Here is a 26,275-nt window from a genome sequence, read left to right on the forward strand (position 1 = left end):
GGCATTTAAATAAAAATGTCCGCCGCTTTTTTCCGGCTTTTAGAAAAGCCGGAAAAGAGCGTCTACACTGGCCCCGATCCTCCGGAAAAAAAGCCCTTTTCCGGAGGATCTTATTCCTACTTCAAAGTAGGGCTTTTTTTCCGGAGGATCGGGGCCAGTGTAGACACTCTTTTCCGGCTTTTCTAAAAGCCGGAAAAAAGCGGCGGACATTTTTATTTAAATACCGCGGGGGATATTTAAATCCCCCGCGGATTTCCCTATTACGACCTGTGAAATTAACATGCCCCTTTCGGAAAAGGGGCCAGTGTAGACGAGCCCTTAGTGTTTGGAGCTCTGAATAGTCTATTTGGTTGTCCTTCAGAACAAACACCAGAAATCTCTTCCAAGCATAGATCGTTGTTTTCATATAGGCACAATTTGGTGTAAAGGAGATTGATTATATCTTTGTCTACTCTAAAGAAATTCATTATACGATTTGCAAATGTCAACAGCACTTATGTGTTAGCTCCATCAGAGGAAACATTATGTCTAATTTACAATCCATACAAAAAGCTTGAAGCAAAAGGAATTTGTCTCGCCAAGACATTTTAACAAAAGGAACAGGGCAGTCATGATGACTGGTACTGTGTGCACACAACCAGTTCCTGAGAGGGCTACATTTCTATCACTATTCTACATGCAAGTTCCTGAGAGTCTTCCCCTTCAGAATGTAATATCCATCATTGTTTCCTCAGAGTCCTCCAGTCTTCCACAGCAGAGGTTGCATGTCCTTCATTCCTCCTCCCACTCATGGATGTGTGCCTTCTAGATGAGTTCTTGAATTTTCACTGACAACTTTTTCCCCTCAGCTTTGCATGCTTATGATCCCATCTTCAAGCAAATCACTCACTCTTCCAAAGTGCAGGTGAGCTGCTGCTTGAGTCACTTGAAAGAACTCAACTATGTGACTGTTCAGTTTTCTGCTCATTATTTAGTGAATGCACACTGAGAATTTTTATAAATCTTTTTATGGGGAATGGGCTCTTCCTTCTGAGCATATGGTTTTGAAATAGAAGTCTGTGTCATATCTTCCACAGGAGTTGGGAAGAAAACTTGGCCTTGAGAAACCAGTGGTTGTCCAGAGCATGTATATCTTTAAGGTACAGTAGCTGCAATCTCCCCAATCATTTACTCAAGAAAGAAGCCATTTTCATATTTTCAATTTTAAAATTCTCCTCTTCCTTCTATTTTTCTTCTTCCAGCAACCTGACATTGGTGGTGAAGGTAAAATTCATACTGCAACTGTACGAGGCTGTAGATATTATGTATCCATTACCGAGGTTTGGAGGAAGGAGATTCAAGTAGCAGGAGAGGTTGCACAAACTGGTCACTCAGTGAGATTTTTCAAAGCTGCATAAAGGTTTGGATGCCCAGTTCCCATTAGATATTACTGGTAGTGGGTATGAAAATTCCGCCCAGGATATCTTTCTATTTCTCTGTGGGCAGGCAAAGCACACAACTTTGAATGGTTACCCAGCCCCATGTGTTATGATTGCAATGGTGGCCAACTCTTGCAACACACTTGAGATTCCCAAAGAAGTAAAATGTCAGGGAGACAGGAAAGGTCAAATGATTGGGGGAATTTCCTAAATATATAGCACATTTCCTTGTCTTTAGAAATTACTGTAAACCAAAAGTAATTTCCATATAACCCTTAACTTGGAAGAAGTTATCCTTGCTGTACTCCCCCTAAAATAAATAGGACATGAGCTGAGAACCTGTTGGGAAGGGGATAGAATTAGTCTCACAATCTCCCACCCACAAATGATAGATATAGTCACCCATCCTATCCTCTAGGCCACTCCTGAGCCCACCCCACCTCCCTACCATTGGGATGTCCCTCATACTGCCTTCCTGGTGCCTGATTCAGATCCATCCCGGGGTGACCGGTGCTGGCATGGGGTGGCCTGGGATTCCAGCACACCACCCGGTGCTCCTCAGGCAGATGCCCTATCCCCTAGGCCCCATCCCACCTTCCTACCTTGAGGACGTCCCTTATCCTGTCTTCCTAGTGCCTGATCCAGATCCATCCCCAGGGCGACTCGTGCTGGCGGGGGGTTCTGATGTTGGAGTCTGTTAGTGGAGGCTGGTGGTGATAGCATGCATGCAGCCAGTGACCATCTGCATCCCTGTGACTTGGCTGAAATGGAAGTCAGTGCAGTCAGGAGCATGCGTATTCACTGTTGTCACTTCTAGCAGGATTCATATGGCCAGAAAGCCCCAGAGATCTTCCTTTACTCTTAATTCAACAGTCTTTAAAAGGTAACCAAATGTCTGTTGGTTTCAGTGTTACCACACCAGGATGCCACATTTCTGTATACAGAGCCTCTGGGCAGGATTCTGGGCCTCTGGATAGCGCTGGAGGACACCACACGGGAAAACAGCTGTCTGTGGTTCATACCTGGCTCTCACACTAGTAAGATTCATATTCTGCCATACACCCTCATCTCCTGGTTATGGGTGGAAAATTGCACAGGTTTTACTGCAACTTCTGCAATGTACAGTGGTTACATGGCCACATCCAGCAAGTATAGACATCATCATGCTTGAGGGAACCATTGTTTAAAGCAATCTGGAGAAGTGGGTTGTGCCCACGAAAGCTCATGATGCCATCTACATGTTTTGTTAGTCTCTAACGAGCTGCAGGACTATTTGTTGTTTTTAAAGATCATTCCTTTTATGCTTTTAAGGGCAAAATTCATATCCCCTCTTTTAGCAGGCTGAGTGGCTCACTGACTCACTTCCTTTGCTGCTGGTCACTAGTTTAAGGATCTGTGATTTTTAATCCAAAAATATTCATGGAAATTAAAACTTGACATTGTTTTTGACACCAAATGCCCAAATGTAATGCTGTACTATACCCATGCAATCTGAGTAAAGCATGGAGACAGTGGTGCCCAGAATCTTATTAAATATTTATTAAATCCAGATTTGTAAAATTAGGATCCACTGCCAGTGTTCCTGAAATCCTTTCAATTTAGTATTACTAAGTAACTTCCTTCAGCGAGTATCTGACCCTTCCTTATTCAACAAGATTTCAGCTCTTCACAACTACTCTGGGATCCTTCCAAAGAGTGTCTTTTTGCATGATACAGACCCTTGCTATATTCCAAAACTCCCTTAAGATGAGCTGCAGCTCACCTGAATAAGTGGGTTTTGCCCACGAAAGCTCATGATACTATCTATATATTTTTGTTAGTCTCTGAGGTGTCATAGGATTACTCGTTATTTTTAAAGTTACAGACTAACACGGCTACCCCTCTGAGACTTTATATTATTTTAGACACACCCATCACCCTCTAGCTTAACACAGATACCATTCACCTTTTCTGTTGTCATGGATCAAGACTTAAGAATACTGTTACCCCACCTCGTTTTGTGTAAGGAAGAATAAAAACCTTCCACTTAGCCACACAACACCGGTCTCAAATGTTCAGCAATCATGCAAAACAAGAATGAATTGGATAGAATCCAAAAGATCAGAGAGCAATCAGTCGTCTATGGCCACACATAGATCAGCCCGAATAAAAATAATCTCTGCATATCTTCTCTCTGTCAACAGACAGAAGCTCCCACAAGCTTCTAGCTAGTGGTTCATGTTTTACACTCAGTATATTTTATATACATCTAGCATGTGAACTAATTAGCTCCAAGAGCACTGTTTATCATTTCATCTCAAACTTTAATGATCCAGTAGGAATATCTTCAGGTCTCTCTTAAGCATGCAAGCAATAGTCTTCCCTGTGAAATCATACAGCTTTGCACTTTATTGTAAATACAATTTGTGCCTAAGCTCAACATAAGGTTCTGTAATTGCAGTTAAACTTCTACAATGTTATGGAAAGGAAAATGGTGCCAAAGATGCATTTCACCGAAATGGAGGACTCTGCTCAGAAAGAATTGCACGTTCTTGCAGATAGGGATAGCACGTTGTCAAGGTGTCAGGACAAAGATGGGAAAGCAGACAAAAGACAGCAATGTCATTTTTACATCACAAGATAAACCAAACTGTAAGCCTTTCCCAATGTAAAGAGAAAATGAGCAAGGAAAGAATTATCATTAATGAAATGGAGGGTATATATAATGTAATGAGGGGTTTAAGTTTTCCAGTCAGTGCACAGTGTAGAGACTATGATTGCAGAAGCTAATCAAAAAGTGTTGGTAGCTAATAGTATTTTGTTGATATTACACATTTTATAGGGTCTGCTAACTGAATATGCTCTCCCAGAATGTTCTGTACCAAAATATATATTAAAAAGGTGTCAGGGGGTAGCTGTGTTAGTCTGTAACTTTAAAAACAACAAATAGTCCTGTGGCACCTTAGAGAGTAACAAAAATATATATAGTATCAAACTTTCGTGGGCAAAAGCTCATGATACTTTTTTATCTACAAGTAGTTCTGTGACACCTTAGAGATTTTTTTTATATATATATGCTGTGTCTAGACTGGCAAGTTTTTCCGCAAAAGCAAGTGCTTTTGCGGAAAAACTTGCCAGCTGTCTACACTGGCCGCTTGAATTTCCGCAAGAACACTGACTTCCTACTGTCTGAAATTAGTGCTCCTTGTGGAAATACTATGCTGCTCCTGTTCGGGCAAAAGTCCTTTTGCACAAAGCTTTTGTGCAAAAGGGCCAGTGTAGACAGCTCAGATTTGTTTTGCACAAAAAAGCCCTGATAGCGAAAATGGCGTTCGGGCTTTTTTTTTTGGCGGAAAAGCGCGTCTAGATTGGCACAGACGCTTTTCCGCAAAAAGTGCTTTTACGGAAAAGTGTCTGTGCCAATCTAGATGCTCTTTTCCGCAAATGCTTTTAACGGAAAACTTTTCCATTAAAAGCATTTGCGGAAAATCATGCCAGTCTAGATGTAGCCATATAGTATGCCAGCTTTTATTCTGTTGCATGCAGAAATTAAGCACAAAATAATGCTGAGCTGTGTTATGCTGGGCTTTGTTAAAGTAATAAGCAACTATTATAATTGATGCAAGACTGTTTAAACTAATTGGGTACAGGTGCCCTAGAACCTCAGACAGTAGGTTCAAAATTCTTAGGTAAGGAAAAGTAGGGTTCATTATGAAGTAAAGGCATTTGGAGAGTTTCCGGTGTATGAGAAACAGAGTATAAATATAATGAGAAGTGAGTTAATGTTTTGGATAGAGTGAAGAAGTCCTTTCCGCAAAGCATGATTTCCTTTGATTATTAAACTTGATCAAGCTTTTGATATTTTATGGATTACATAGTCTAAAATTGTATCTTAACACACGGATTGATTTACTTTGTTTAATTATTAAGTTTGTTTTAAAAAGCTTTGTCTACTATGGGATTGCAGCTGGCATCACACGTAGAATGATCCGAACCCCACCAGGCACCATACCATGCACCCAGTTCATCGGCTCTGAGAGGACTTATCAACATAACCAGTTTATTCCTGTCCCTGTCCACAAAGGTAAAGATTCAGTTGTAGAACCAATGAAAATGCAAGAACGAGACATTCAGTGACACATGTTCAAGTTTAAACCACAGACCCAGAAGGAACTCAATGATGTACTGCCAGTATAGGCCTGAAGCCCCAGTTTCTGCCAAAGGGGAACTGAAGAGTCCAAAATGGAAGAAATGGATCTTGTAGATCAGAACAAAAGCAACAGCATTATACACTCCTAGAATCTTCCCAAATAAATTCTTACCATAGAATTGGGATTTCCCGAATTTGACTTTTGTCTCAAGCTCTCATTGTTGTGACAAACCTTTCAGAGACAGTACCAGCTCCTTTTGTATGGAACGAAGGAAGGAGACATTCAAAAAGAAAGATGTGTGTTTATTTCAAACAGGTGGTCTCGTTCTTATCCATGGAGAAGTTGTTCATAAGAGTGAGTTGAACAGCTCAAAGAGGTCTCGCCACGTGTACACGTTCCATCTGATGGAGGCCAAAGATACCAGCTGGAGCAAAGAGAACTGGTATAAACAGACCCTTTAGTCGGAACCCCCCCCTCAAAAACTGTAAAGTTGAGGTTTTAAAAGCTGTAACTATTTAAGTAGCATTTTTTTCACCCAACAATCCTCATGGTTATCATCCCATTTTTGTGTTACACCTACAAGGCAATATACACAGCTAGGTTCCCTCTACATAGCTCAGAATGATGCTAGCTTCAGTTTTGTTTGAACACATCAATAGCAGTTTCCAAGGATGATCTCCCTGGCTTGTGTAGCCATGGATTGTTTTTCCACTAGCCATATTATAATAGGGCTGTAAGATCCTCCAGCAAAGAGCCTTACACCCATTCATTAAACTCGTAACACTTCCCCAAGGAAGATAAATACTATATGGCTGTGTCTAGACTGGCAAGTTTTTTTTGCGGAAAAACTTGCCAGCTGTCTACACTGGCCGCTTGAATTTCTGGAAAAGCACTGACGATCTCATGTAAAATCATCAGTGCTTTTCCGGAAATACTATGCTGCTCCCGTTTGGGCAAAAGCCTTTTTCCGAAAGACTTTTGCGCAAAAGGGCCAGTGTGGACAGCATAATACTGTTTTCCGCAAAAAAGCCCCGATCGCGAAAATGGCGATCGGGGCTTTTTTGTGGAAAACCGCGTCTAGATTGGCCACGGACACTTTTCCGCAAAAAGTGCTTTTGCAGAAAAGCATCCTGCCAGTCTATAGACGCGATTTTTCCGAAAATGCTTTTAACGGAAAACTTTTCCGTTACAAGCATTTTCGGAAAATCATGCCAGTGTAGACGTAGCCTATCTGTATTGATTGTGAAATTCTGTACTGTCACAGAACAGAATCAGCTTGATTCCTGCCACATACAGAGACTGCCTCTTTGTATAAGACCCCTCAGTAAGGAGGTTACAGAATGACAGGCAGTGGTCCGGAGGCCAGCATGGGAGAATAACCCCTTTTAAGAAAGTAGCATAAACAATGAAGAGTATGATCCTCCTAGCCTGAATGATAGCTTTCCTAACTATTCTCAAGCTGAATATCACATTGATGGGAGCAGTAAAATGCATACATTTAACAGAGGTGAAATGGCTTATTCAGGGTCATACATGACCTGTTAGCACAGCTGGTAATAGAACTGGTCACAAAACCCATTCTCCTTACAGAAGTATGCAACTTATGTCTGAAGCACAGAGTTAGACTAGAAGTAATAAAGTGCACTGGGAAAGAGGGAATAGCTTCTTAGTAGAGAAAGGGATGCAGGTGGAAAACCAAGATGTGAATCTCTGCTTTGAGATGTTAAGAGTACAGATGTTAAATTTAGATTAACTAATCGAATATTTGATGGCATTTCCATCGACTATTCAATTGATGGATAAGGGCACCTCTGACTTTGAAACATAGCAAGAGGCCTGCTTGCTTTCAAAAGCGGAAGCCCCGCATGGACCACCCCCAGGACTTGTTTCAAAAGCAGAATCACAGCAGAACCAGTGCGAGCAGAGACTGCTTCATTCGCCGCTCACGTAGTTTCCCGCTGTGCCTCTACCTCCCCTGTACCCCGTGGAGATGGTGCTGGGGGAACTGGCTTTTAAGCTGGCTCCCCCCGCCCTTGCTACCTCTCTCTGATGGTATGTCTACACAGCAGTTTTTTCTGAAAAATGGCCATTTTTGCAGAAAATAACCTTCACTTTCGTCTACACTGCAATCACATTTTCAAAAAAAAAAAAATCGAAAGAACAGAGGGGTTTGTCCAACACTGGTAAACCTTTCTATAAGGAAGAAGCCTTTTTGTGAAAGAACTCTTTCGGAAAAAGGCGTATGTGGACGGGGAAGAGGGAGTTCTTTCAAAAGAAGAGAAAAGAGGAAAAAGCATAGGTGTCCCAGTGGCACTCCATTCATAGTAATCACAGCTTACATGCGAGATAGCATCCATTCAGCGTGGACACTCTTTCAAAAAAGTAGATTGCTTTTTCGATGCGCTTTTGCTGTGTAGACATTCTCTTGCAGAAGAAGTTTTTTGGAAGATCTCTTCCAAAATAACTTTTTTCAAAAGAAGTTTGAAGTGTAGATGTAGCCAGATAGAGGCAAGGAGGGAGAGAGGGGAAGTGACTAGTTGCATCACTAGTTGACTGATAAGCTTATGCTTATCAGATAGTCAATTAGTCACTCACATCCCTAGTTAGAGTTTTTTAGGGGTTCCTTTCCTTAACAAGAAAAGGGACATACTGGATTGGGTTTTGGGAAGGCTTCTCATCAGAACTGTTTGTTTCCACATCAGTGGTACTCAAGTTAGAATTGATTCTGTGTCAGGTAGATCAGTGGGTGGTTCTGCAGTTCTGTTTTTACTGTTTTTTCCTCTTCCTTTCAGGCTCCAGCCAACTCCTGAATTGCCTTTCCCACCACTCTACCCTGAAGCTGACAATTGGCCATTGGAGCTAAATGGTTGATCAGTGAGTGGACTCCGTTCATGTTTCTCAGCCATCTACTTTGTCTCTTCAGATATAACCTTCCCCACAATTCATATATTCTCTGCCCAGCACAAGTAGCTTGAGTCTATGTGCATGACACCCATCCAGCATTGGCCTTATGCAGAGCATCTGTACCACAGCATGTGTCAAGAAGCTACTCTAAGACTCACTGACAGACACCTCCTTTTCCAGATAGAGAAAAATATTGAGATTTTGAGTTATACAGAAAAATATTGAGATTTTGAGTTATACAATCAAAGTCAGGAAAAAAAAGTTTCTGCTGTGTTTATTCCATCTCTGCTGTATAATCTGTGGGTGTACAAAGTCTTTTGAAAGTGATGTAGGAGGCTTTTGTTGTCACAAAGGTTAAAACCCATCCTGCTACAACAGCTGTAGATTAAAAAGAAAATCTTAGACTGGGCACACAAAGCAGGCTGCCTGGAGCAGAGGGAAGGCTGTGGAGGCTGCCCCTGGCTTGCAGCGCTCCGCCCTCCCAACAGCCAGTAGACTGTGTGGAAGCCGAGGCTCTGGGGGCTGCTCTCTCCTCCCGTGGCTCCCACACCACAGCATGCTGTCTGTCTTGGGGTGGAGCCAGAGTCTGGGGGCTCGCCCCATCCCCCAACCGCAGCCTGTCCAGAGAAGAGGCCAGGCTCTGGGGGCTGCCCCCTCCTACAGCAACTCCCCTCGCCACTTGCAGGTGGTCTGGAGGGTGGAGAGACCAGGCTCCAGCAGCACCCCCTGGCCTGCAGGCTCTCTATGCAGGGGAGGCAGGTGCCGGGTTTGTAGCAGGGGGCCTTCTTACCTGGTCTGGTGGCAGGCAAGATGGCAGAGCTACAGTCCTGCTGGCCACTCTCGATGCTGCAGCTGCCCCCAGTGGCCACTGAGTATTGTGTCCCTCCTCTTTGTGCCCCTCCTTTTTGCATCGCTTCTCTGCTCCCTTCCTTTCCATAGTATGGAGAAGAGTCCCATTCCTGTCACTTCCCATTTTCCACACACAGCCAAACCCTGACTTTGGTTTAAGTTAGGATAGGAGGAAGCTGCGTACCAAATTTGATGGCTCTAGCTCTTACAGTTTAGAGGGATTTCTTGAACAAATGGACTCACACAGAGGCACCGTGGGGGAGACACATTGAAGTGGGGGCAGGGCCAGGCTGGCTGTTTGAGAAGACATTGCCTTCTCCTACCTTAGATACCCACCACCCACGACATCAAGTGACAGCCACAGGGGGGATTCTGTGACCAAACCCGTCACATGTAAAGTACCGTAAATTAGCGCATATAACACACGCACGAGTATTACTCGCACCTGAGTATAACCCGTGGTTTTCCCCAATAGAGTAAAAAGTCTTGTATATCCTGCACACATGTATAGCCCACGGGAGATGGACGGCGGGTAATGTTAATGCAAAGCACCTATAATCAAGTGTTAATGAGCCACTAAGTAGGCTACAACCCTTATCGCTGGTATATAACCCATTTGAACCACATCGCTTTTCCATTCATTTATTTCTTCAGTTTTAACTTGTATTTTAAACTTTTATTCTTTTACTAGTTGCACAGTAAACTAATGAATTAAAATATGCTGCTTTTCTCAAGTAAGAGTCAGTCTTCTCTTCCTTTCAGTAAAAAAAAACCCCCCTGTATTACACATGGAAAAGTATAGCCTGCGGGGGAGAGTATGTAAAACTTTGTATAACCTGCAAGTTATATTCACTAAAGTACAGTAAGTTTTGTTCAATATAAAAAAAACTCAAGAACATGGGAAAGATATAATTTAGTTTAGTCCAAAGAATTGGCAAATAAATCAAAATTTTAACCACAAAGGCTATTGCTTTCACCCTGCAAGCCCATCTATCCATGCTCCTCCAATAAACCAAGTTTGACACTATTTGAAATTATCTTAAACAGAATAAGCATTAGTGTTGTTTCATACAACCTGATCCTATGGTGCAGGTGGTGCACACCCTCACTGCAACAGCATGCGTTTATTGAAAGAGGCAGAATTCAAATGTGCAAGAATACAAGCCAGTAGGACTCAACCTAGTGGCAAGCCAGTACAGTGCACAAGCTTTGTAGGAGCCTGCGCTGGTGAGCAGAGAGTCAAGGTTGGTGAGGTAATATTTACTGGACCCACTTTTGGTTGGGGAGACAGAGACAAGCTTTAGACCTACATAGCGCTCTTCTTGAGATCCCATTCAGGTTACAAGAAAACGAGCTCTGCTTAGCTTGAAAGCTTCTCTCTTACCAACAGAAGATGGTTCAATAAATGATATTACTTCATCCACCTTGTCTCTCTAATACCTTCGGATTACTATGGCTATAACAAATACTGCATACAACTACTGAACTGTGTCTATTTCAAACTTTTAAGGTAACAAAACCATCTGTTCCCTTGTAGTGAACTCACCTTCCCACCTCTTCTACTTCAGTGCATCTAGGAAGAGACTTGGAAATGACATCACTATGACTGTATATCTAATTCAGCATTATCCACTATATGAATCACGGTATCATGTAGATATTCTCCTATTACTCCTCTGAGAGGATGCAATGATTAATGCTGCTTTAGCTATTAAATAATAAAAAACAAACAGAAGCCTTTACTTTTATTATAAATTATGAGTTGAAGAGCTATTCTACTTGGCTGTACCAAAAATAGCATTCCATACCAAACTGGCTCTACTGAGCTCTCAGCAGGGATGCATGGCTCATTACCACCATTAGCTAGAAGGGAAGTCTCTGTTCCTGGCAATGTGTCTAAGCCATGAGCAGTATCTGGAGGTAGAGAGGTAGGAGCAAATTGTCTATTTGGGTAGTGTAGGCTTCCAAAAGGGAAACTAAGCTGATGGACCCCAAAATCCAAGCATAGCTGGTGTTCAGGTTCACTCTGCCATCAAAGATCAGAATAAGAGCCACAGCAATAATCTGAGCAAAGATGGCAGTCATTGTCCCTTCAAATGTCTTCTTTGTCCCGGGCCATTTGATTTCCCCTATTGTACTGCCAAAAACTGAAGCTATTGTATCTCCCACCCCTACAGCCAATACTCCAGCATAGGGAACTAAGGCTCCTGCCCCAGCCAGGGTACCCTTGGGTGCACAAGGCCTGGGGAACAACCACACTGGAAGGGACATCCCAAGAAGTAGGTAAATGTGAGTCAAGATCAGAGGACCACTATCTCGTTCATCCAAAAAGAGAGTGAGCAAATGCCTAAGTGTTTGTCCAAATGGTTTGATCCTGAAGTATCGTATGTACTCTAAGAGGATAAACACTACCAAACACAGCACTGCAGCAATGTAGAGAAGTTGGTGGTCATAAATTAGCCCAGGGGTATAAGTAGCTACCACGATGAAGTGGAAGTATTTTCTGGTTATGGTTGAAGCTTGGTGCTTTTTAGATTCAGATGATCTTTTTGAATTCTGGTAGAGAACCACCATGCACGCAGAGGCAGCCAACAAGGTCCAATACACAAGGAGGTAAACTCTTGTTTGTGTCTGAATCAGAAACTGGAGGAGCCAGAGCAAGGGATTTCTTCGGATCAGATGATAAAGCCAAGGCATGAGGACCCCCAGTCCCAGCACTGCTGTCATCATGTGGAAAAACATGGAGGAGGTCCAGGTGCCTGAATCCATGAAACAGAAGAGAGCAGTGAAGAAAATCCCAAGAAGGACCACTCCAGCCACTGCCACTAGGAGGACAAAATCGACAGGATCCCCTCTGCCCTCTATCACATTCAGAGAACGTTTAATGAGCTGGTTGAGGATGAAACTTATACCCCCAAGAACTAGTAATGCTTCTCCAGGAGTAAAACATCGAGGTAAGAGATAGAGCAAGATCATACTGAGGTAGACAAAAATAAGCAGCACTTCCAGAACCTCTATCACTTCAGAAACAGTTAAAGAATATTTCATGATATAGAGTATTATAGTGCCAGCAATGCCTGAAAGGATGCAGGTGTTAGTCGGCACAGGTCTCGTGATGCCAACTGCTATTACTGATAGGAAAAGGGCTAACACCATACCCGTAGAGGCCACAACTATGCCAAAACGTTCAAAGTACACAATGCCGACAGCCTTGCATCTCTCCTTCATCACAATCCCTAGGAGTGGGATGACCATACTAGCTGGTAGGAGGCCACTGTTAGCTGTTGTTCGAAACTGGAATACGGCCCCACCTAGTTGGAGTAGACGATCCCATTTAAATTGGACGTAAAAAGCTTGAATGGCAAGAGCAATAGCACACCAGGAATACCGGTCCCAAACTACTGTGTGCACACACAGCACAATAATGAACACAATCAGAGATTCCAAAAGCAATGCTTTGTTTAACATGGTTCCAGTCAGCTTCATCCTATGATTTCAGAATCTTTACAACTGTCAGATCCCAAAATTTTCAATATAGTCCTTTCCTTGGTCCATCAGTAAAAGTTCACTTCATTCCACTGCAATGCCTATAAAAATAAACAAATAAAATTAAAAAAAGACTACTTGAACAGCTGAGGCTCCCTCCTCATTATGTTCTTAAGCGCAGTTGAAAGCTTTAATTCCTCTGATGGGAAAAATAAAATCAAGACCAAAATAAATCAACCAACATTTTTTACTGCTTTCAAGAATCAGAAAACTCAGCTTGCGATGCCACAAGTAAAATCTTACAGTATTTTTATTTACATGCAAATACAAAATACTTCTATTGCAGTGCAAGGTTTTTCCCCTCTCCTAAAAGTATGGAAGGGAATGCTTTATATTTTGCAATGAGTGTGTAAGTAGCAGTACTCACAAGAACTGCATTGGAAAAGGCACTTAGACTAGGGATGCTAAATTTGGATTAATTAGCTAATTGATTAGTCGATAAGCACTAGCAGCTTTTCGCCTGGTGCATTCCAAATATTGAAATGCAGCATGGAGCCCGGGGCCAGTGGGGAGTCCCGCTAGATGTACTGGAGCTCCAGCCCTCTCCCACAGAGCTGGAGGGAACCGGCTTTTAAACCGGCACCCCCCCAACACCTCCTCCTCTTTCTGTCCTTGCTGCCTCTTTGTGATAGAGCAGGGGTGGGCAATAATTATTGGCCAGGGCCCCACTGCTTCCACTTAAAACATTTTTTAATTGCCCCCAGGTCATCCCAGACGGGGAGGGGCCAGGATGCTTCTCGGCTTCCCCACCCATAGACATGATTGGTCTGGGAGAGGGAGAAACCCTTTCCTCCCCCTTCCCACTAGGCACCCATGCCCCTGGCAGGATGGGAAGAGGCTTTGTACGCTTCCTCACCCCCAGGCCAATCACGGCCTGTAAAGTGCTACAGTCTATAAAGTGCTACCAGACCATTTGTTGTTTTTTAAGTTTATTTATGTAAATATACAGAATGTGACTTTAAAGTGCCACATGCTCCTCGCAGGGCGGGTGGAGGCTTCGCACTCTCTCCCCCCAGGCCAATCACGGCCTGGGGGTGGGGGAGTGTGCAAAGCCTCCTCCTGCCCTGCGAGAAGCGAGTGGCACTTTGAAGTGCTGTGTTCCTCGCAGGGCCAGGCGAAGGAAACTTTGCGCAGTTCCCCCGCGGGAAGAGTGTGCGAAGCCTCCTCCCAACCTGTGAGGAGCATGTGGCACTTTAAAGTCAGATTCTGTATATTTACATCAATAAACTTAAAAAACAACAAATGGTCTGGTAGCACTTTATAGACTAACAAAACATGTAGATGGTATCATGAGCTTTCATGGACACAGCTCACTTCTTCGGTCACCTGAAGATGTGGGCTCTGCCCACAAAAGCTCATGATACCATCTACATGTTTTCTTAGTCTATAGTGCTACCAGACCATTCGTTGTTTTTTAAGTTTATCCTGCTACCAGACCATTTGTTGTTTTTTAAGTTTATCCTGTACAGATTAACTCAGCTACCCCCTGAAGCTTGTGTTTATTTAGTCACATTCTGTATATTTAGTCACATTTAGCCTTCCCTACCCATTTTACAGCTTCAGCTGGGCATTCTCTTCTGCACATATCAGTGTCATTATTAAAAAAAATCCCAAAGTTTTTTTATGTCATTATTAACATACATGCATTTTCCATCCAAAACTTAAGAAATGTTATTCATAACCCACAGCTGATACCTTTAAGAGACCCATTTGTGTTTGATGAACTCCTTATCTTTTTCTGTGTTTAAGTCTATTCAGGCTCCCAACATGGGAACCACATTATACTTATCTACTTATATAAAGGCTGTAATTTTTTTTTCAGTGAAAGGATTTATTTCTTCATATCATTAATTTTAGGCAATCTGTACTTTCTCAGAAACTAAGTGAGCCACAAACTATCTAGACGTCAGGGAGAAGTCTCAGCTCAGGGCTCCCAAACTTTTTGACACAGGAACCAGTAAATCCATTCACAAGCTTTTGGAGGACCAGTATACTTCATTTGCATATTTGCATATTCTTTAAGCAAATGATGAATATTCAAATAACTTGTTTCTGGTCCTCCCAAAACCCCCAGTGCCAGTTTTAGCAAAGCTTTTGATATGGTCACCCACAATATTCTTGCCAGCAAGTTAAAGGAATATGGATTGTATAAATGGACTGTAAGATGGATAGAAAGCTGGCTAGACCAGGGTTTCCCAAACTTTTTACTTTAGTTGGAGCCCGTTTTTTTTTGTACTGTTTTTTGCAGCCCAAAAATAGAAACACATATTTAAAAAAGAATTAAAAATGAATAAATTTTCAGTGTTTCACCAGGCTGCATCCTCCGCCCAGCCTGGGCCAGAGCTTGGGGGACCTGGTGCTGCATGGGTACTCCTGGAGGCAGGAGCAGGAGCAGATTGGGGGTAGGGTATCTGGCTAGGAGGGGTAGGGTTGTCAGGTGTCCGGTTTTGTACCGGACAGTCTGGTATTTTCTAATTAGGTAAGTTTTATTATTACTGAGGTTTATCAGTCTGTAGCTGCGAACTGCCTGGTTGGTAGATGTGCTCACGCTGCGTGTCTACCAGCCAAGCAGTTCGCAACTACTCAAGGGAGGGTATGGGGGACAAAATGGAATCCCTGGGGCCAGACTCATTTGTGTAGCTTGGTCTGCATGTGCCCGGGTCAGTCCCGCCTCCCGCTTCTCCTCCCGATCTCCCCCATCCAGCCCTGCTTCCAGTGGCCGGTTCCCCACCCTACCTCCATCCACCGATCTCCCCCCGACCTCCTCCCAGCCGGTCAATTCTCCCCCCCTTCTCCTCCTGATCTCCCTTGGCCAGCACCGCTGCCCCCGTCGGCTGGTTCTCCCATCCTCCTCCTCCCAATCTCCCCCGGCCAGCCCCCCACCCTCTGCTGTCTCGCCCTGCTTCCGCCGGCCCGCCTCCCCTCCATCTCCGCCGGACAGCCCCGCTGCCCCCAACCCTGCTTCCCGGCAGCCGGTTTCCCCCCCACCAGGCCTCCTCCCAGCCCGCCGCGCTCCCCTCCCGGCAGCCACGCCACAGCCCATAGTTTAGGAAACGCTGCCCCAGCTAGTGTAGGAGACAAAGGGACTCTCCTTCAGGAGCTCGCAGTGACAGGCTCCCCCCCCGCTACACTCTAGTTCATCTTCACAGCCCCATAGGCGCTATAACACCCTTAACCTGGCCCCACAGCGGACACGCCCCCTCGCAGTTCACTCCGCGCCCCCTTCTCCCGCTCCACACTTCACCCGTTACCCTGCCCTTGGCACCTACAGGGCTCTACAGCAGCCGTCTCGGCTCTCGCGCACAGCAGCGCCCGCCCCCAGCCGCCTCCGCGCTATGCCTCCCTTAGCCCCAGTGTAATTCGACAGGGAGCCCTTGACAGGGCCCGCTCTATACATCTGCCCATGGCAGCTCCCTGACTAACTCACCTCACTGGACGGCGCCATCTTGCGGCCCCTGTCCGTCACGTGGTTGGGAGCCCGCGGGGCGGAGGGAAGAGCGGGTCCGCATCACGTGATGCAGGTGGCTGTGCGGCGGGTAACGGGTCACGTGAGAGGGGAGCGAAGATGGCGGTCGGCGGGCTGTGCGCGAGGTAGGGGAACGCGGTGCCGCTGAGGGAACTTTCCCCTACCCCGACACTCACCCGCATCGGGGCTAGGCGCCGGGCCAAGGAGCTCGTGTTTAAACGGCAACTGGGGAAGGAGGGGGAGAGGGGGCAAGTCCTGCCCCGCCGTGCCCCCGGCTGGTAATTTCCCCCCAAAAGAGGCTCCTCCCACTGACCCCAGCCCATGCGAGAGGCTCCTCCCCATGACCCCGATCCTCAACTGCTCCCCCTCTGGAGAGGCCCCTCCCCCCCCAACCCGGTGACCCGCTCTAGCGGCCACTTACGGAGCATAGTTCCCACTGCCTCTGTCCTGCCCCGGAGCGGAGCTCACCCCCCGCTGCGCACGCACCCGGGGCCTCCTGCGTGGAAGCGGCAGGCAGCGGCTCAGCCACGTGCTGGCCATTTCGCGGATAGAGTGGCCCTGTGAGTGCCCTAGGCAGGCGCGCGCTCTGCTCTCTGCCCCATTGGGATGGAATCTGTCCGGGCACCGGCGTCCCTTTGCTCCCAGCCCGCTGCGTGCTTGGGCCTGTGACCACGCTCCACTGGGACTCCCCCTCCCCCGAGCCCCTAGGGCTGCTCTGCTAGTGGGAATCCCTGCTCTCTTTCCCACCCGTCCAGATGAGCTGAGGCGACTTTCTCTGCTCCTGCCTGCGGACATCAGAATAAAGTTCTCCAGGATAGTCATGAAATCTATATAGGCTATGTCTACACTGCAGGTTTTTTGCACAAGAACACTGCACGTGTGTACTTGAGCAAGTAACAAAACAGGGCTTCTTCCAGAAGAGTTATTCCTCTCCCCAGGAGGAATAAGCCCTCTTGCACAAGAGCTCTTCCACAAGAGGGCAGTGTAGACAGGCAACATGAATTTCTTGCACAAGAAACCCCTATGGCTAAAATGGCCATCAGAGCTTTCTTGTGCAAGAGAGCATCCACGCTGCCATGGAGGCTCTTGCGCAAAAGCACATCTCTTCTGCAATAGCACATGGCAGTGTGGACGCTCTCTTGTGCAAGAACTTTTGCACAAGAACTCTTATGCAGAATTGGTGTAGTGTAGTGTAGATGTAGCCTAAGCGTTTATTCCATTGAGGAGATCTTGGAAATAGAAGTATATGAGAGCTGAAGCGGACTAGATGACATATGGGGCCGTATTCTACTTCCATATGGTCCTGCTCTGTCCCCTCATGATGTAATTAACTCATGCATCCCTGTTTGGAACTTTTCCTGCTTAGTGATTGTTTGAAGGGGAATTGGTGAGGTACTGTTGTAAATCCCCAAGAAGCCATCTATTTTTACTAAATAACATTAAATATATTTCAGCATTTTACTAGCATTAATCATGGCCAAGTTAAATTATCAGTTTACATGAAGGCCTCCACCTCTCCTCTCTATAACAAAACAAGTGGTTCCCGATCTCTTAGGGCCACTGCAGCAATTTATTAAACACTTAATGCCCCAAACACACCAGCAATACTTTCCCTCTGGAGCTTGGGCTGCTCTTAATTTTAGTTTTGTATCCTAGTCTGGTGAATTAAGAGTTTGTACAGCTGAGTGAGAGGTGGAAGTTGTGGCTTAAGAGAGACTGACTCAAGATTAAGTTGTCTGGTGTTTGGGGGAGCCTATTGGAACCAATCACCAAGCTTTTGTAATCCCTAACATGAAAATCCTAAGTAAACTACAATCCAATTATAATGTTCCTCCTAACTTCAGTGTTTGGAAAGGTAATATATTCTTTAGCAGTGACAGGAAATATTTGGAAAAAAAGGTACAAGGGATTAGCAATTAATTCATATTTTCCTTGTGTTCCTTTTGTTCTCTGTCTCTCTTAGAAAGCTAAGTAGTGAGTGTCATTTAACAAATATAGAACCGTTTAAGGGTTTTGCTGCATAATTGAAATCTCAGTTTACATCAGAGTTGCACATCTTTAAAAGGGGACATGTTGGTTGAATCTGTGTACAACATTGCTGTGTGTATGACACACACAAAATTGCATATTATCAATTTTGCTTTGCAAAATATGATAGAGTATAGTCTGATTTTAGAGTTTTAACCTCCAGAAGCTTTAAAGACTTGAGGCCAGAGATTCGTTTTTTGCATCACAGGGATAGTTTATCATGAACGTGATATTCTGGGATCTGATTTTCACTTTTAATTGAACACCACATTTCCTCGAGTGTACAAAATATACATAGTAATTTTTGCTCTGAATAAGCTGCTTTCCAGGTCACTTTGCACAGAATATGTTCTCATTGTTTTTGGAAATATTTTTGAGACTTGCTGGAAATAAGTACTGTAACACCTCCATACTTGATGGAAAGAAAGTCTGACTCCAAGTAAAATTTGTATGTATTATTTGCAGTACAGTAATGCCGTGGCCCCAGTTGGAAGAGAACCACCATTATTCTTGGCATTATATAAATATATACTAAGAGAGAGTCCATGTGTCAAATACTATAAGATTAAATAAGTAAATTGTCATGAATCAAAAGACCTTTTTAATCACGGAAAAGGCTTGGCAGGATTGGAAACGAGATAGTTTTGGCTCAGCCATATTGATGCCATGCATTGCAGAGATTCCTTGCTTGGGAGAACTTTATGGTCATTCAGTTCCCTGCATGGAACAGAGAAATTGCCCCTATGTTTTGTTGCTTAATCATAGCAAGAGATGTTCTTATCAATGGATTCTAGTGCAATTCCAGATTGAACCAATTACAGTAGCTGAAATAAATGTGCTTTGTTTGATTTAGGTTTGCTTATGGTCTCTTTCCACTTGATCTGCTCTCAGTGAAAACTAAATTTAAAAGCTTGTAGGCTGAACATCAGCCTTGAATGGTATTTAAATTAGTGAGAGAACTTGTTCCCCCCCCCCTCTTTATTTATAGGAGCAGCAGAGAACTTTGGACCATTCTGCTGGGCAGATCAGCTTTGAGGGAACCAGTAAGTAGAGGACTTGCTAGGTAGCTTTATTTGTTACCGAACAGACATATGACCTGATACATCTGCTGTTCTGTTTGTAAGCAGCTGAATGATAGTGAATCATGTTTTACTGTTCTGCTACCTCTTTACCTGCAAAATAGTCTTACTGTGAGTTTTTTATTCCTTTACTTCAGGGGTGGGCAAACTTTTTGATTTGAGGGCCAGATTGGGTATGGAAATTGTATGGAAGGCCAGGTGGGAATGGCTAGGGGAAGTTATTCTGCCTCAAACAACCAGGCATGGCTTGGCCCCTGCCCCCTGACCAGCTCCCCTCTCCGCTCCCTGACCCCCTGGGATTCCTGCCCTCTATCCAGCCCCCCTGTTCCTCACTCCTTGACCTCACCACCTAGAGCACTGGGGGTTGGCAGCACTGCAGCCATGCCACCCGGAGCATTGGAACGGGCAGTGTGGCAACTGCATTTTCCAGGTGCTGCAGGAATTGAGAATGCAGGGAAGGAGGGCAGAAGGGGCGAGACTGGGGGCTAGCCTCTCGTGCTTGCTACACTGCCTGGGAGTTAGACTGGCTTCTCCCAAAAAGGCAATACCAACCCTGCTCTCTGGTACATTTCCAAGGAGTAATGCAGAACTCTGCGTACAGCCTGGGGCCAGCGGGAAGTCCCACTGACTCTGGCCTGCATGCGGGTGTGCCTACTTTGAAATGTACAAGAGTCCCCAGCAGCGGGTCTGGTGCATTTCAAAGCCATGGAGCCTGGGATCAGCGGGGGACTCAGAGTCCCCTGCTGATCCCAGGCACCATGCTATGCTACATGCCGCGTGGACCCCTGTTTTGCACAGCATTTCAGTGGAACCCAGCTTCTGAGCGGCATTTCCCCAGAACCCGGGGTCAGCTGAGGAGTCCCCAGCTGACCCCGGACTCCATGGTGTTTCAGCATTTCACAGGAATGCCTTGGGGTTTCAAAGCAGCAGCACCGCATAGCTGATCCCCAGCTCAGTGGTGCGGTGCTGCCGCTTTGAAGTACCACTCCCCCCGCCCCCTTTGCTGCCTCTATGTCATAGAGGAATCAAGGGGGGGAATTAACTAGTCGACTGACTATCCAATAAGCAAATACTTATCTGAGAGTTGACTAGTCCTTAACATCCTTAGCACATATACAATTCCAATGGTGCCACAGCTGGCTAATGAGAGAGAATAAACAAGAAGTAGAAGTAGAGGGCGGAGGCTCTTGTACATTTCAAAGGAGGAATGCGGAAGTGCCTGTCCACTAGTCCATTCTATCAACTGCTTGACTAGTCAGTTCACTGCATTTTAACATTCCTAATATGTGCAAAGATGGCTTCCTTTCTGGAGCAGACACAAGTGCTGCTTTCCAAGCAGGCTGGCCTGGAGTATTCATTAGTGGAGCAGCCTGTTTCCTTACTCCCTGGAATGGAGTCCATGATTTCAAGAATGTTCCCAGAGGTTGGAAATCCAAATCCATTTCTGAGCCTAGCCTGCTGTCTTATCCTTCCCCCTGTCTTCCCACAGTTAGGCAAAGAAGCAAACTATTATTTCTCATACAGTCCCTACCTTGAATCAGAATCTAAATCACAGATGTTCTTCATGCTGGTCTTGTGTTGTTGCTGTCCTGTTCTTTGGGTGGTGTTGGAATTTCCTTGTTTAGTTTAAATTGAACAGATCTGATATTGGGGAGGGTAAGGAAATTTGTCCTTTCAGTGTTGTTTTCTTCTTTTCTAGGCTCAGATTGCAGCAGAATTGAACAAATATTGGGAGAGGCTGTTAGAGGGGCTTTCATACTATAAACCTCCCAGGTATAGTAATTGTTTGATCCTAGCATCAGAGAGTAGATGTCTAGATATTACTGTGATAGGTGCCTGTGGTTAAACAGCTAGAAAAACGTGCACAATATTTCCCAGTGATGCTTCAAAAATTGGTTCTACCCCCTTCATATGCCGGTTACCTCCATGTTACAGGGTTTTCACTTTTCACATAGAGAGATTTAGAAGGGATGCTTCAGTGCAGCTGATATTATGTCGGCATGAAAATGCCACATCATCATATATATAGTAGCCCAATGTCTGAGAGTCTGTAATGCCAAAATGCTGGCTGTTCCCTCTGGGCAGTGCTGTTGCCTGAAAAGCTGGCTGTTCCCTCTGAGCGGCGCTGTTGCCTGAAAAGCTGGCTGTTCCCTCTGAGCGGCGCTGTTGCTGAAATGCTGGCTGTTCCCTCTGAGCGGCGCTGTTGCTGAAATGCTGGCTGTTCCCTCTGGGCGGCCTGTGCTGCATGGGGAGTGTGGGGCCCAAACAGCTGCTTGCGCCGCTTGCTCCCCTGCGGTGGCCCGGAAGAGCGGCGCAGAAGTCAGCCAAGTGCCACTGTGGAAGGGGAAGGGGGGCGGGGCAGGGCGGTGACGTACATGCCCAGGGGGTGGGGCCTGGCCATGTACGTCACCGCCTCACCCCTCTTGGCCTCCTGCCGTGGCACTCGGCCGGGCCGCCACAGGGAAGCCCAAATGGCTGCTTGCTGCCCCGTGGCGGCCTGGCTGAGGGGTGCAGAAGTCAGCTGAGCACCATGGCGGGAGGCGAAGGGGGGCTGGGTGGTGACGTGCGGCATGACAGTGGCTCCAGGCCCCACCCCCTGGCTGTGAACGTCACCGCCCCGCCCCCCCTTCGCCTCCCGCCGTGGCGCTCGGCTGACTTATGCACCGCTGCTGCATGGGAGCAAGTGGTGCAAGTGATCGTTTGGACTCTGCGGTCCCCGAAGTGAGAGGCAGGAGAGGGAGGAGAAGAGAAAGCGAGAGACGGAGAGAGAGGCAGGAGATGGAGGAGAGCTGAGAGAGAGAGGGGGGGGGTAGTAGGAGGAGGAGAGAGAGAGAGAGAGAGAGAGAGAGACGGTGAGAGAGACCGGAGGCTCAGGAGAGAAAACCGACGTGGAGGAGAGACCTGAAAATCCCTTCTTATGACAGGCTAATTGGCTAATCATACATATAGTAGCCCAATGTCTGTGACTCTGTAACGCTGAAATGCTGGCTGTTCACTCTGGGCGGTGCTGTTGCCTCCCTGGCTGTTCCCTTTGGTTGACGCTGTTGCCTGAGTCACGTCCTTCGTCTCCCGTTGTGGCGCTTGGCTGACTTCTGCACCACTCAGCCGGGCCGCCACAGGGGAGCAAGTGGAGCAAGCAGCCGTTTGGGCTCCCCCGTGGTGGCCCAGCTGAGCAGCATAGAAGTCAGGAGCAGGCAGGAAGCGCCACGGCAGGAGGCGAAGGGGGGCGGGGCGGTGACGTACACGGCCAGGGGGCGGGTCTTGGAGTCTCCATCATGTCCTTACTGTGATGATGTCTGGTCCAAACAGTCCGGGAGAGTTTGCAACCTGGAGTGGGCCCGGGAGGGAGGTGTGGGCTGGAGAAGCACAAGCAGCTGCACAGCCAGCTGGAGAGAAGCGGCGCTTTTAAGGGAAAAGTGCCGCTTCTCTCTAGCCGCCTGCTCCATGGCTGCCTCCTGCTCAGTTCTCCAGTCGGCACCTTTGAGTGAGGGCTGGACGCTGAGCCTGGCCAGGGGGAGGGCAGAGGAATGAGGGGGATGGGGAAGGTGGAGGACAACGGGGAGGCTGTAGGATCAGTGCTGGGGTGAAGGGAAACGGTGCAGGTGGGCAGCTGGAGTTCGTACGCAGCCACTCAGCCAGGCTGCTGCGCGGGAGCAAGCGGCGCAAACAGCTGTTTGGCCTCCATGCTCCCATGCAGGAGGAGGAGGAGACGAGAGAGAGAGAGTGAGAGGCAGGAGGGGGAGAAGAGAAAGAGATGGAGAGAGAGGCAGGAGACGGAGGAGAGCTGAGAGAGAGATAGGGGGGAGAGAGAGAGAGACGGAGCGAGAGACCCAGAGGCTCAGGAGAGAAGACCGAGATAGAAAGGGAATAGGATGTGGAGGAGAGACCTGAAAATCCTGTTTTATGACGGGCTAATTGGCTAGTGTAGATATAACACAGGTTCTTGTCTTCTCCCAGCCTATATTAGAAACCTGTTTATCCCAGCTTTTTGTTAAGCTACAGTAATCATGTACCAGAATCTGTAGAGCAGGGGTGGCCAACCCATTTAACAAAGAGAGCGGAAACATCAGCAGAAAAAATGTGACTAGCCACACCACAATTGTCAAGCAAAAAAAAAAAGGGAAAGCCTGTGCATGTCCCCCACTTCCCCCCCTGAATTGTCAAGCAAAAAAAAAAAAAAGGGAGGCTGCCCCTTTAAGAAACAAGATTAGGCTTTTTGGCCATATCAGGCTCCTGTCAATACCCACCATCTTGAGCGCCATTTTGAATCACTGTCCCGGTGAGCACAGAGGAGCCTGGAGGGGAAGGGGCAGTTGGGGGGGGCTCAGGAGCGGCTTTGTGAGCCATAGTTTTGGGGGAGAGGAGCCATATGCGGCTAACGAGCTGCAGGTTCCCTGTAAGTTACCTAAGAGTGTCCCTGTAAGTTACCCAAAGATGAAGCGTCAGAACAGAGGAATGACTCTTCTTGACACTGAGGCCAAGTCCACACCACCAAGTTTTGTCAGTAAAACTTAGATTGATGTCCAGAAGTCAACAAAACAAAAATCACCAGTGGGTGTTCACATTTGCTGTCTCTGTCAACAGATCATGTCCACACTGGGGGCACCATCATCCACAGTGTGAGCAATACACTGTGGGTAGGTATCCCACAGGGCCATGTTGTGGAAAGGCAGAGCTTTTCCCTGCACGTCTTGGGATTCCCCCCAGAGTTCTCCCACAGCCTGCTCAGCCGCTGGGAGTGGCATCATGAGAAGCTCTGGGAGCTCTCTGTGCTGAGGATTGTCCAAGTGGCACAGCAGCCTGTCCTCTACCCCTGCAGCAGCAGTCTGTCTGCCTCTATGTTCCTAGTGCAGGGCAGAACAGGGATATCCCAATATTTTACTTTTTGTTTGTTCCTGAAACAGAGCAGTACACTCAGCTGTCAGATACTTCCCAGAGCTTTGAAATAGGGATGTGAAGGTTTAACCTATTAACTGGTAAGGATGAGTCTTACTGGTTAAGGTTAACTGGTGGGGCCGGAGCAGCTGCAGGCTGTTGCTCCAGCCCAGTGGGGGGCCTGCCTTGGACAGGGGCCACTCCAGCGCAGCCCCTGCCTGCAGCGGGCCCAGGCATCCCAAAGTCTCTGGCCCAGGCACCCCAAAGACAAAGACTGCTCTGGCCATGACATCAGAGGAGCCCCAGCCTTTGGGGTGCCCTGGTCCACTGCATGCAGGGGCTGCTCTAGTGTCCTGGGGAGTAGCCCCCACCCACAATGGATCCGGGTGCCATGAAAGCAGGGGCTGCTCCAGTCGAGACGCCAGAGCAGCCACTGCCTGCAGGGTGCCCTGGCCTCTAGCATCCTGGCTGGATCAACATCTGTGTGCAGCAAGCCAGGGCGCTCTGGCCCATGGCAGGCAGGGGCTGCTCCTGTGTTCTGGCTCCTGCTTGTAGCAGGTGGGCTGCAGGCAGAGGCTGCTCTGACTGGGCTGGAGCAGCCCCTGCTTATGGCAGAGGGTGTGGTGGGTGAGCATTCCAGCTGAGCAGTGGATGTGGGGGGGGAGGGGCTGCTCCCTCCAGGCTGGAGCTCCTCTCTTGTTAGCCCCCCTTTAATCTGATTTAATTGATTAAATAATATTTTAATGGGTTAGCCAATTAAATGGAATTTACATCTCCACTTTGAAAAAGGAGGTGCACATGCCTGCAGAGCAGCAGAGATAAACACACTGAGCAGAGACATCAAGGCAGGCATTATGGATAGTTCTGTGGACAAAACAAACAGCAGTGTCTACACTGACTCTGACAATATAGGGAGGTAAAAAGTAAAAAGTTTCTCTTTGAGTTTGAAATTTTTTGTCATCCAAATTGAGTGTTTCTCCCCACAAAAGTTGTGTTGTAGTGTGTATGCTTTCACTGTTTTGTTGCCAAAAAGCAATTTTTGGCTACAAAACTTGGTAGTGCAGACATGCCATTAGTCTTCTCAAAATGAGATCCAGAGTCTCACATTAAAAGGATGAAGATGGTTATCCTTCTATGTTTATTATAGTTGCATTGTACATTAAGTTAACTATGTCAAACAAATCCTGAAAAGGTTACAGTATGTATATTAAATATAGAAAATCCAGAATAATCACTGGAAAGTCTGATTTTAAATGAGGGATAAGAACATAAGAACGGCCTTACTGGGTCATTTCCAAATCTGCATCGTCCTTTGTGGGTGATGAATCTGAGGAACTGTCCTGGATTGAAGTGTCATTAGAGGAGGTTTTGGAACAAATAGAAAAACTTAATGTTAACAAATCTCCGGGACCGGATGGCATTCATCCAAGGGTTCTAAAAAAACTCAAATGGGAAATTGCGGAACTATTATCTGTGGTTTGTAACCAATCCTTTAAATCGGCTTCCGTACCTAATGACTGGAAGGTAGCCAACGTGACACCAATATTTAAAAAGGGCTCTAGAGGCAATCCTGGCAATTACAGACTGGTAAGTCTAACTTTAGTACCGGGCAAATTAGTCGAAACAATAGTAAAGAATAAAATTGTGAGGCATGTAGAAGAACATAATTTGTTGGACAAAAGTCAACATGGTTTCTGTAAAGGGAAATCATGTCTTACTAATCTATTAGAGTTCTTTGAAGGGGTTAACAAACATGCAGACAAGGGGGATCCAGTAGATATAGTATACTTAGATTTTCAGAAAGCCTTTTACAAGGTCCCTCACCAAAGGCTCTTGTGTAAATTACATGGCCATGGGATAAGAGGCAAGATCCTTTCTTGGACTGAGAACTGGTTAAAAGACAGGAAACAAAGGGCAGGAATAAATGGTAAATTTTCAGAATGGAGAGGGGTAATTAGTGGTGTCCCCCAAGAGTCAGTC

General features: G+C 46.3%; 3 protein-coding genes across 10 annotated transcripts in view; 2 read left to right on the plus strand and 1 right to left on the minus strand.

The window, feature by feature from the left end:
- PHYHD1 (phytanoyl-CoA dioxygenase domain containing 1) overlaps window positions 1–11,103 on the plus strand; it is a 25,362-nt gene extending 14,259 nt beyond the window's left edge. The window contains exons 5-12 of one of the 2 annotated variants that reach the window (XM_025182608.3): window positions 849–904; window positions 1,077–1,139; window positions 1,242–1,263; window positions 2,327–2,455; window positions 5,365–5,481; window positions 5,864–5,990; window positions 8,341–8,422; window positions 10,839–11,103. In XM_025182608.3, coding sequence (XP_025038393.3) covers window positions 849–904; window positions 1,077–1,139; window positions 1,242–1,263; window positions 2,327–2,455; window positions 5,365–5,481; window positions 5,864–5,990; window positions 8,341–8,419 — 593 coding nt within the window. In that variant the 3' untranslated portion in view covers window positions 8,420–8,422; window positions 10,839–11,103. Of the gene's footprint in view, window positions 1–848; window positions 905–1,076; window positions 1,140–1,241; window positions 1,264–2,326; window positions 2,456–5,364; window positions 5,482–5,863; window positions 5,991–8,340; window positions 10,036–10,838 lie in introns of those variants that run through there. The other variant, XM_014571511.4, reaches the window with a different exon arrangement.
- On the minus strand, window positions 11,032–16,831 carry DOLK (dolichol kinase). 3 transcript variants are annotated; one of them, XM_075905736.2, is made up of 2 exons: window positions 16,735–16,831; window positions 11,032–12,888 (listed from the first exon to the last, which is right to left on the minus strand). In XM_075905736.2, the coding sequence occupies exon 2, from the start codon at window positions 12,785–12,787 to the stop codon at window positions 11,198–11,200; it is 1,590 nt and encodes a 529-aa protein (XP_075761851.1). In that variant the 5' UTR covers window positions 12,788–12,888; window positions 16,735–16,831; the 3' UTR covers window positions 11,032–11,197. The 3 variants fall into 3 exon arrangements, with proteins under 3 accessions (XP_075761851.1, XP_075761849.1, XP_075761850.1); XM_075905734.2 differs by lacking the exon at window positions 16,735–16,831 and adding an exon at window positions 16,275–16,410; XM_075905735.2 differs by lacking the exon at window positions 16,735–16,831 and adding an exon at window positions 16,117–16,229.
- NUP188 (nucleoporin 188) overlaps window positions 16,352–26,275 on the plus strand; it is a 61,506-nt gene continuing 51,582 nt past the window's right edge. For 2 of the 5 annotated variants that reach the window (XM_075905731.2, XM_075905732.2), the window contains exons 1-3: window positions 16,352–16,438; window positions 19,330–19,384; window positions 21,120–21,193. In XM_075905731.2, coding sequence (XP_075761846.2) covers window positions 16,413–16,438; window positions 19,330–19,384; window positions 21,120–21,193 — 155 coding nt within the window. In that variant the 5' untranslated portion in view covers window positions 16,352–16,412. Of the gene's footprint in view, window positions 16,439–16,483; window positions 16,874–19,327; window positions 19,385–21,119; window positions 21,194–26,275 lie in introns of those variants that run through there. The other 3 variants (XM_089772933.1, XM_089772934.1, XM_089772935.1) reach the window with 2 other exon arrangements.

Source organism: Pelodiscus sinensis, chromosome 23 (genome assembly GCF_052426305.1).
Source record: "Pelodiscus sinensis isolate ZL-2025 chromosome 23, ASM5242630v1, whole genome shotgun sequence".
NCBI classification, from domain to species: Eukaryota; Metazoa; Chordata; order Testudines; family Trionychidae; genus Pelodiscus; species Pelodiscus sinensis.

Coding starts and splice junctions, on each gene's coding strand:
- DOLK (XM_075905736.2), bottom strand. CDS start 12,787: ATGAAGCTGACTGGAACCATGTTAAACAAAGCATTGCTTTTGGAATCT.